Genomic DNA, 11,002 nt, shown 5'->3' with positions numbered 1-11,002 from the left:
TTTTCAGGCTGCCTTATAAATAGAAGCTCCACTCGTGAGTGGAGTAACTTTTGCTCATTCCAACAGCTGAGAAACACGTTTGTGAGTGCCAAGAAGAGCAAGTTCCTAGTGAGGTGTTTGTGATTTGAGAATCCAAGAGAGTAGCCTCACTAGCAAATCAAGAGTAGCAAAGTGTGCATCCATCGTCTCATTAGGCTTCGCGTGGTCAAGTGAGAGTTCGTGCTTGTTACTCTTGGTGATCGCCATCACCTAGACGGCTTGGTGGTGATTGGGAGTTTGGTGTTCACCCGGCGGAGCTTGTGGGTGACCCAACTCAAAGTTGTGAGCGGCTTTGGGTGATTCGCCGCGACGGAGTGTCGAAGAATCAACCCGTAAAGAGCACTTGATCCTTGCGCGGATCAAGGGGGAGCTACACCCTTGCGCGGGTGCTCCAACGAGGACTAGTGGAGAGTGGCGACTCTTCGATACCTCGGCAAAACATCGCCGCGTTCCTTTCTCTCCCTATTTACTTTGAGCACTTACCTTGAGTATTTACTTTAAGCAATTCAATACTTGTTTTACATCCATAGAATTGCTTGCTTGAGTAAGGTTGGAACATAGGTGGTGAGTTCGTTGTGCATTAGTTTGATAGAAATACTTTTCTAGGCACAAGGGGTTAATTGGGCTATCCGTAGGATTTGTTTATTGCAAGAGAATTTCGAATTAGCCCAATTCACCCCCCCTCTTGGGCATCTTGATCCTTTCAGCTGCCACCGCCGCGCTTGCTACGATGGTTGTTAGGCGGCTTGGAGTGCCCACCAGCGCCCGTGTCGAAGGACACAGGGGCAGGGCTAGGAGTGGTGGAGGCAGCGAGCGCAGTGGCAGGTGCGTCCTTGCGGGTCTCCATGGTGAGTTCCTCGAGGATGAGGTCATCACAAGACTCCAGGAAGGTGGGGAATGGTCGAGCTCGACGAAGGAGCATCCCAACATGGCTGAAGCGCACGTTGAGGCCGCGGATCACGTTGAGGACGAGCGTGCGGTCGGTGACGACCTCGCTAAGGGCCGTGAGATCATCGGCCATCTTTTTCAGCTTGCGGCAGTAGTCGATGACAGAGAGGTCGCCCTGGATGAGGTTGCGAAACCGTGTCTCGAGGTGGATGGAGCGAGCCTCACGGTTGCCAAGGAACTACGACTCGACGACGAGCCAAGCATGGCGAGCGGTGGAGCCCTGGGCGGAGATGATCTCGCCAAGGTCGTCGGTGAGCGTGGCGACGATCCAGGACTTGACGACGCAGTCCATCCGGGCCCAATCAGGAGGAATTGGGGCTGGAGGTTCCTCTCGAATGTGATCCTGGAGGGAGAACTTGCCGAGGATGAGAAGGAACTGATCACGCCAGCGGTTGAAGTTACCGGAATCGACGTCGAGGATGGTGGTGACGTGGTTCCGGATGTTGCTGACTGCAACAGCCTGAGCATGGAGCTGCAGAAGGGCAACGGCCTCGTGATGCAGCATGGCAGCCCGAAGATCGGGTGGCGGCGCTGAAGGGCCTCCAGGTGCGGCGCCAGAGGGTTCCGGAGCAACGGCAGCAGCAGCGGCCGCCCGCTCCTTGGCAGCGCGCGCCAGTGCCTCGCTAGCGCGCTGGGCGGTGGCGTCGCGATCCTTAGCAGCGGCGGCAGCGTTGTTGGCCTTCTCCGCGGCGAGGCGTTGGGCGACGACGTCTTCCTGGATGGTGGCAGAGGAGGTGGCCAGATCATCCCCAACCCTGGGGGTTGCTGGAGGGGTGGAGGGCATGGTGGCGCAGCACGGTGTGTACCGGCACGCGGAGGGGCGCAGCACGACGAGGGGCCGGCGCGCGTGGAGTGGGCAGCAGAAGAGGAGACCTAAACCTAGGCGGCTGATACCATGAGAGCGAATAGGTCTCGGGAATTGATTGATAGATTAGCAGCAGTACAGGGTACAATATATAGGCAAGGATCAATAGGATTTATAGAAACACCCAATCAACGGTGATCCTTGCCTTATCAATGTAATCTATCTATCTTAACCCCTAAGGTAGCCAGCCTAACAGGCTAAGCGCCAGGCCCAAGGCTAGCCCATTAGGGCGCCTATTCTAACACATCCTGCTGGGACAAACACTGCATCACCAAGCTGCTGTTCGAATATCCAAGGCTCAATTCCTGCATAGGCAGTGATAAGAGCCAGGAAGTGAGCCAAATAATTTAAGTTAAAAACGCATCAACATTAACTGACCATATTCTTCCTTAAGCTTTTGCTTGTGCTCTTGTGTTAGATAAAAGCACTGATCATGTATAGCATGAGTAACCTGCCAACATACAAGGTTATGCAACACGAAAATCATATGTCAAATGATGTGCCATGGACAAATAGTGAGTACAACAAGGCACCTGCTTCACCAGTTCATAATTGCAATGCATAAACTCCTCTGCATGTTTCATCAGATAATCATGCAGCTTGCCAACATCTTCCCGTCGGAAAATATCCCACAGTGCACCACCTTCTGGTTTGCTTCCCTCTACAAATGGGAGATCTTCATCTTCTGACTCAAGAGATATAGCAATATGTTTTGTATCATTCCCCTTGCATGTCTTCTTATTTCTTTTTCCTATTGCATTGGAAGAATTACAGGCACAACGTTTACTGCATTTTCGGCCACTAAGTTGGGCACATATTCCTTCTGCAGAATTAGTAGGTGTTCCACCAGCTAAATCTGCATGCGAAGCTTGTCTTAATTTATTCGCTTCCTCGGTGGACAAGATCTCCTTTATTTTCTTTACTGCAGCAATCCTTTTTTATTTGAGCTTTATTTCATCAGTATGTGTGAGGATATGGACCTGATAAAGGCAGTAGAAATCAGCGAGTGGAAGACCATTAAAAAAAGGCAAAAAGCTTAGCAAAAAGGAAAGGATAAGTAAAGAAAGGTTCACCTATGGGGAAAAAAGAACAGGTAAATGAGATCCTTAGATCATTTGGGGATAGCCATTGACAGGAAGATGACCGGACAAAGTCGGCATGGAGGAAGACTAGAGTAGTTTGGGGGAATTGGATTCTTCTTCTTCATTGCTTGATTGAAAGGAGACACCATCCCATCCTTATATATATGAGAGGAGACTTGACCCCTAAGAAACTAATCCTAGAAATAAGTGACCTGATCTAATCTAATCTTTTTCCTAATCCTTATCCCTTGCCATGAGAGGTATGTGGGCTGGCCCTCCGGCCACCCATAACATGAAGCGATGGCAGCATTGTAGCAAATCGGTCCTGATAATTAAGATTAATGATTACTACATCTGACTTATAGTCCAAGCCATGGTCAACCACATGAGGAAATGATATTATAACTAGTGTTAAGCCATTGGCAATAAGAGGTCTAGTTTCTCGTACAAAACCTAAAACCATGATGAGATATTTGTAACTCAAACTAGCATTGCTGATCTATAAGACTATTACTACAGCGGTGTTAAATCCTTGACGATAAATGTGTTTTTTGTAGTACTTTAAGACAACTGAAAAAATCAAACCTATAGATAAGCTAGTCAGAACAGGCAATGGCATATAGAAATACATAGGCAGTTTTTGATAACTACTCCTATGTCGAGAACTGAGCTGGTGCTCAGTTGGTCAGCTGAGCGTGCACTCAGGCTGCCCACCCGGGTTCTAGTGCTGATACTCGCCCGGTTGCCTCACCTAGGGGATTTATTCCCCGTTAATAATTCCAGTTGTCTCGCATGGATGAACTCTCACTCATGTACTCTTAGCCCTAGATATAGGTTGTAGACCTAGCTTAGGTACTAGGGGTGTGAGTGTGTTAGCGTGTGTGGTGTGTGTTGGTGCGTTCCAGTTGTCTCGCATGGATGAACTCTCACTCATGTACTCTTAGCCTTAGATATAGGTTGTAGACCTAGCTTAGGTACTAGGGGTGTGAGTGTGTTAGCGTGTGTGGTGTGTGTTGGTGCGTGAGTTCAGATACAACAACTTGTACTCGAAGGTTGAGTCAATAAAAAACTACTCCTATATCAGTTCAATGTGGGTGTATATACGATGGCCATACCAAATTTTAAAGACCATGTAAGGATAATCATACCTATTACTTTGGATTATAATTTCTAATGGAAACATGGCATCAGAATAATCATCGTAGGAACATGATGAAGCACAATAATAACTATTTAGTTACCGCATCAGACATGTTGCAATGAATCTTCGTAACAGAATCACCAATTTCCAACTCTTGGCCAATTCCATAAGTAATATGAATCTTTGGACTAAGATCTGGTCTTTTAACATCTTTGGGCAGCTTCACTGCCAGATTAAGAGGACCACATTTTGGATCTGCATATTCACGAAATGGCAACGCAGATATAAACTCGGTACAATGTCGTGGCAACCGCTCCTCAATATAGCTATGTGATGGCCAATCTTTAAGCTTAAGAAGCAGAGGCAAACCCATTGGGCCAACCAGCCGACGGGAATACCCCTTAAAAAACATGTGAATATTTACATCAACCTGCATTTTGAGTACATAAAAGTGACAATGATGTTATAAACTTTGTTTCAAAAAAAATGATTAGGTAAGAAATGTTGCAATATAGGACATATATTTTTAAGAAATGGCAACCAAACATCTTATGGGTCTACAAGGCCATAAAGTTAAATATGGTAAAACCAGAAAAACGATACATATATGTACATAAAAAAGCGAACTGGTATTAATAGAAACTATAGGCTAACTGCATTTGAAGTTTTAATAAGGGATATTAAATGAACAATATTAGGAAGATTACAAGACATAATACTAGTTGTTAAAAAATATATTTCATAATTTGGATAGAGATTAACAGTCAATGATTTTATAAGTCACTTTATGCATGTGGTAGTCACCATTCCTCGGCACCAGTTCCAGTTTAGAACAATGATTAAACGTTAAGGACAGTCCCAATGAAAGGAACTGATGCAGTTTCCATAGCACAAGAAATTATCTATAGAAACTACCTTCTACAGTGGAGGTGTTTTTGTGTAATAATTATTTTCTCTTTCTCTCTCCCAACTCTATCTTTTTTCTCCAATGGGAGTGTGGCACGAGCCCCCTGAAAACTGGTGGTTTCTCCCCAATGGCGATTTCATGGTTTCTTGGTACATTGGGTCAAGAGAAGACCTGATTTCTTCGCGATGAAACCATTTCTAGGATTTTTGCTCTCTTTCTTCATAAATTACGTTGCCATATCAGCATTTTACCTACGTGGCAAGTCATTTAATGAGAATAGAAACCATCATCAATACACTATTGGGACTGCCCTAATAACAAACAATGAGGATATCACAGACCTCACGCCATGTCAGGCATTCAAGAGCGATAAATGAGAGTCTTTCGTCTTTATTTTTGTTTCTCTTTTCTCGTAACGCACGCCACATAACCATTGGTTCCCAGCTCAACCCAGGAGTCAAAGCAAGTGAATCACGAACAATAACAGGCTGACCCTTCAACCAGTGCTCCTGGAAATGATCTAGACTTCCATTTTGAACATCTCTAGCAGTTGGACAATATATGTAGTTATCACAGGAATTCTGTCTACAAGATGATTTCCTAGATGTTATGTCATTCATGTCACTAGATTCAGTGAAACAGGAACATTTTGAACTGTCCAACTCCAGCTTTGTTCCATTGTTGATCACGGAATTGGATTTCTCTAGTAACTCAGCAGTAAACTTCTCTTCAAACAAGCACTTAAGTTCAAGAAGAGAACTACCACAACCACCAAATGCATTTGGTGGGCAAGGTATGCTTCCATTGCTATTTGCCCTCCACCCTCTCAATCTAGGATTGTTGTCCTCAGCAGAAACTGCGCTACCTATCAGCATGCCACTCTGTCCATCAGATTGTTCTTGACTTGCAACTTTACCATGACTACTTCCCTGCTGCGAATCTTCCTTGCCTCCATGATCAGTTAGACTAGTAGCTTTGTCACTATTAACACCACCACCAGGAGCATGCCCTCCACGAAGCTCCTGGCTGCAGCTGAGGCAGAGATCATAGGAACAATTGTTACAGCTTCTGTGGAAGTCAGCAATAGAAGTCCTGCAGTTGTTGCTGTTACAAAGATAGCAATGAATTAGACACCTCAAGAAACAAATAATTTGCACGCAGCAATGTACTTAAACCCAAACCAACCAGCATATCCGTGCATCGCGTCTAATTGTAGCTAGAGGAACCTTCACTTTGTTAGCCCACAGGATACCACTTGTTAGCCCACAGGATCACCGGCTCAGGTGAGTTGACCACTCACCAGTCTTGCCGAGCACCCACTAGTGTTGCCGAGCACCCACTAGCTAAGCCAACCACGAACAAGCGTTGTCCGAATACACACACTATGCCTAGAGGTAGAAGAAGAGGGAGAACAGAGCATACACACAGTACAAGCACCAGCGTTGACCGGAGCCCTATATAGGAGATGGCAAATCTGAACTCTCTTTGTTGAGTTGCAGTGGCAAACTATATATACAACTCTATCCATCTAGTCATAGTACAACTGCCCTACTGCAACAGTGACTAGGTAACACAACAGGACTGACTTCTGCGCCTGTCCCTGCATGTGGCTACAGTCCGGCAGGTGAGCCGTTCGGCGCCTGCCTCTACAGCGGCTATAGTACCACAGCAGGGAGCATTTTCGGCGCCGCCTTCCCTTACTGTGTGTTCATACAAGGAAGCAGTAGATTATCTAACAATTCTTCCCCTAATCCTACTGCTATCCCCTGTACCCTCTCCATACCGATCATCTCCTTCAGCTCAGTGAGTCGAAGACGTCCGAGCGGCTTGGTGAGGACGTCCGCGAGTTGCCAACCAATTTCGACGAACTCGATGGCGATCTGCCCTCCATCGACACAGTCCCTGAGGAAGTGGAACTTTACGTCGCTGTGTTTGCTCCGGTCGTGCAGAATCGGATTCTTCGCGAGGGCGATGGGGGCTGGTTGTCCACCATCAGTGCTGGTGGGTGAGCTTCCGCACCGGTCAGCTCGCCCAGCAACCGGTGCAGCCACACAACTTGGCACGTCGCTGTGGCCGCTGCTACGTACTCTGCCTCGCACATAGATAGCGCCACCACCTTCTGTTTCAACGACAGCCATGAAATTAGAGCCAACCCGAGGAAGACGAGCACTCCAGAGGTGCTCCGTCGTCCGTCGATGTCCCCCGCCATGTCTGCATCGCTGAACATAGTGAGTTGTAGCCTACTTCCGACTGTCTTGGGAAGATGATCCCCTGATCCACCGTACCCTTGACGTAGCGCAGTAGCCTCTTCACCGCAGCTCAGTGATCCTCTCTAGGATCCTCTATGAAGCGACTGACGTAGCCCACGGCGAACGCAATGTCCGGCCTCTTGTGGACTAGGTAGCGTAGACCGCCGACGATGCTCCGGTAGAGTGTTACATCCACCTTCACCATGGTGCTGGCCTTCGTCAGCTTCAGCCGCTCCTCCATCGGAGTCACGCATGGCTTGCACTCAGCCATGCTGCTCCGTTCCAACAGCTTCGAGGCATATGCGCTCTGACCGGGCATGAGTTCCTCCTTCCCCTGTCTTATGATGCCGAGGTAGTAGGAGAGTGCGCCAAGACCGCTCATTCGAAAACGAGCCGCCATCTCACGCTTGAAGCTGTTGATGTCCTCCGTGCACGCGCCGGTGATGATCAAGTCATCCACGTACACGCCAACGACGAGTTCCTCCTTCCCCCGTCGCCACGTGTAGAGCGCATGCTCGGTTGCGCACCGCTGGAACCCAAGCTCGCCTAGTGTGGCGTCAAGCTTGGCGTTCCATGCTCATGGGGCTTGTCGCAGCCCGTAGAGCGCCTTGCGCAGTCGACGCACCCTGTGCTCCTCTCCCTTGATGGTGAAACCTAGAGGTTGCCTGATGAAGACCGTCTCCGCCAGCTCGCCGTTGAGGAAGGCTGATTTAACGTCCAAGTGATGGACACGCCAATCCTTTGCTGCTGCCAAGGTAGTAGCAAATGGACTGACTCCATGCACGCTACTAGCGCAAAGGCTTCCTCAAAGTCGATGCCCTCACACTGAACAAAGCTTCGGGCGACGAGGAGCACCTTGTGCTTGACAATGGCGCTGAGCTCGTCTCGCTTGACCTTATACACCCACTTCAGGTTGATCGAACGGCATCCTAGAGGTGGATCGACGAGCTGCCTTGTCTCTTTTTCTTCGATTGATTTCATCTCCTCCAGCATCGCCCATCACCAGTTTCCATCGCGCTCGGCCAGCGTGAATGTGTGTGGTTCCTCTACGCTGACAAGCAATAACTCTTGATCATTGAGCAGCCGACCAGCCAGGCCTGAGGGCCCTGTGTCACCGACGATGTTGTCTAGCCTACGGAACCGCACCTCCTCACCTTCGTGGAAGGCATCCACGAACTCAGTGATGTCACTTGGAGGTGAGGCGAACTCAAACAGTGTTGACAGAGTTTCCTGTTCCGCCAGAGTGCTCGACATAGCACCTGGAGTGCTCGGCACTCTAGTTGCAGTGCTCGACACTTCTTCTGGATAGCTCGTCACTACTCCTACAGTGCTCGGCCCACTGTAGGAGTGCTCAGCCTCAGTCTAGTAATGGTAGGCACCACTGCAAGACCTCTTGGCTCCGCTATGGGATTACTCGACACCCATCCTGGAGTGGTCGCCACCACTGCAGAACCTCCCAGCACCACTCCTGGCGTGCTCAGCATCCCTCCCGAAGTGCTCAGCACTACCCTAGGAGTGCTTGGCTCTGCCGCTGGAGTGCTCGGCACTTGTTCTCTAGCGTCTCCACCACCGTGGATGACCAGGTCCTCGACGATGAAGGTGCTGGTGAAGCCGCCAGCTTCCCCCGTGCTCAGACTATTCCAGTCCCAAGCCGCCTTCTCGTCGAACATGACATCACGCGAGACAAGTACCTTGTCTCCACATGAGCCGTAGAGCCGGTACGCCTTGGTACCCTCCGTGTAGCCTAGGAACACCTATGCTCCAGCTTGGTGAGGATCAGCTTCGTCTTCCTAACGTGGCCAATGCAGCCGAATGTCTGGAGGAAGGACACGCTCGGCTTACGTCCATACTAAGCTTCGAACGAGTCTTGCCTGTTAGGGCCTTAGTCGGAGCACGGTTGAGGATGAACACCACAGTGGTCACCGCTTCACCCCAGAACCTTGTCGGTATGCCTTTGGCCTTCATCATGGATCGAGCCATGCCAACCACCGTCTGGTTCTACTTCTCCATCATGCCATTCTGTTGTGGCGAGTATGGCGCGGTGTGGTGTCGCACCACACCCTGATCCGCGTAGTACGCAACGAACTCCACCAAAGTGAATTCACCATCGCGATCAGTCCTCAGCACGTGGAGCTTCTTGCTGCTCTCGGCCTCCGCGTGCATCTTGAACTTCTTGATCGCCGCCATCGCTTCGTCCTTGCTCGTTAGGAGTTGCAGCCACATGTAGCGACTGCAATCATCCACGAGCAGGAGGAAGTACCACCGACCACCGTTTGTGGCTGGTGTGATCAGCCCACAGAGGTCGCTGTGGACGAGCTCGAGAGCGTCCTTCACGCGATACTTGGCCACCTTTGGGAATGGTAGCCTCCTCTACTTCCTGGTCAGGCAGCTGTCACATAGCTCGCCTCTGTGCTTGATGTGGGGTAGCCCTCAGACCATATTCTCCAGCCAACCAAGCGCGTCGAAGCTGAGATGTCTAAACTGGGCATGCCACAGCCACGGCTTCTCGGTGTGCCTTGTCGCTAGGCACACTGGCTGCTCTACCTTCAGGTTGAGCAGGTACAACCAGTTCTAGGACCTCTTCACCTTGGTGAGAAGTCGCTGCTCTTGATCCCTGATCCTAAGGACTCCGTCCTTGATCAGTACCTTGCTACCGCGCTCATCTAGCTGACCAATGCTGATGATGCTAGAACGCAGCTATGGGATGTAATATACATCCGTTAGCGCGCAGTGCTCCCCGTTCTAGCATGTGAAGATGATGGTGCCGCGCCCTTAGATTGCCACCCTTGAGCTGTCACTAAACTTCATCGTATCAGTAACATCATCGTCGAGCTCAGAGAAGGCTGCCTTGGAGCCTGTCATGTGGTTGCTGGCAATAGAGTCCAGATACCACCGCTGCTCCTGGTCGGCGCCCACACGTCTGAGGTGGACTTAGGCGCGTGGTTCGTCGAGGTTGACAGCCTTCAGGGCCTTCCTAGGTCCTTCCACCATCGTCACATCTTCCTTCCCCTCGGCCTCGATGTCATGCAGTGCACAGAATGTCGCCATCAGGATAGTGGCCTCATCATCATTATCAGCTTGCGTTAGATGAGCCTCAGCCTTCTTCTCCTGCTTGCGATTTGGGCACTCCCGTGCCTAATGGCCCGTCTTCCCGCAGCGCCGACAGGTGTTGGGGTCGACCTGCTTCTTCTTCTCTAAAGAAGCCTTGCCACGGCGCTTGCCATCGCCACTGTGGTTGGAGGAGGCTACCTTCCCGGAGTTCCTCCGAGCAGCCCACTCCTCTTCTGTCAGCAGTAGTTTGCCGCTGTCCTTCGTTGCTGTCGCCTGCTCCAGGCGCTCGTCCACCGCCCGTAGACGGTCTATCACATCCTCAATGGTAAGGGTGGACAAGTCCAGCATCATCTCTATAGAGAGAGCGATCTGGATGTACTTTGCCGGCTCGGAGTGGAGGTACTTGGAGACCGCCTCCTCTTTGTCGATGGTGACGCCGTGGCTCTTCAGCTTGCCGATGAGCGTCTGCAGGCAGAGGGAGAAGTCCTCCATCGTTTTACCATCCTTGAACTTGAGGTTGGCGTACTCCTACTTCAGAAGCTGGGCCGTCGCCTTCTTTGCGCGGTCGAAACCGACGCGCATCGCCGCAATAGCCACCCATGCCTCCTTAGCCGAGCTCTTCACCCCCAATGGCTCCCTGTACTCCATCGGTACAGCAACAATGATAGCCTCCAACGCTGACATATCATCTTCCTCATTGTCGGTGCCCTTGTCAATAAC

General features: G+C 50.1%; 1 protein-coding gene and 1 pseudogene across 1 annotated transcript; both read right to left on the bottom strand.

Moving 5' to 3' along the window:
• Positions 1–742: 742 nt before the first annotated feature.
• On the bottom strand, positions 743–1,060 carry LOC136456371 (uncharacterized). The gene has a single exon (XM_066456209.1). The coding sequence runs from the start codon at positions 1,058–1,060 to the stop codon at positions 743–745; it is 318 nt and encodes a 105-aa protein (XP_066312306.1).
• Positions 1,061–2,298: 1,238 nt separating this feature from the next.
• Positions 2,299–8,485, bottom strand: LOC136456361 (lysine-specific demethylase JMJ29-like; annotated as a pseudogene).
• Positions 8,486–11,002: the final 2,517 nt, after the last annotated feature.

The sequence above is a fragment of the Miscanthus floridulus genome, chromosome 1, assembly GCF_019320115.1.
Source record: "Miscanthus floridulus cultivar M001 chromosome 1, ASM1932011v1, whole genome shotgun sequence".
Taxonomy (NCBI): Eukaryota; Viridiplantae; Streptophyta; class Magnoliopsida; order Poales; family Poaceae; genus Miscanthus; species Miscanthus floridulus.
The sequence above is the reverse complement of the archived record's forward strand: the minus strand, read 5'-3'. Positions and strand labels throughout refer to the sequence as shown.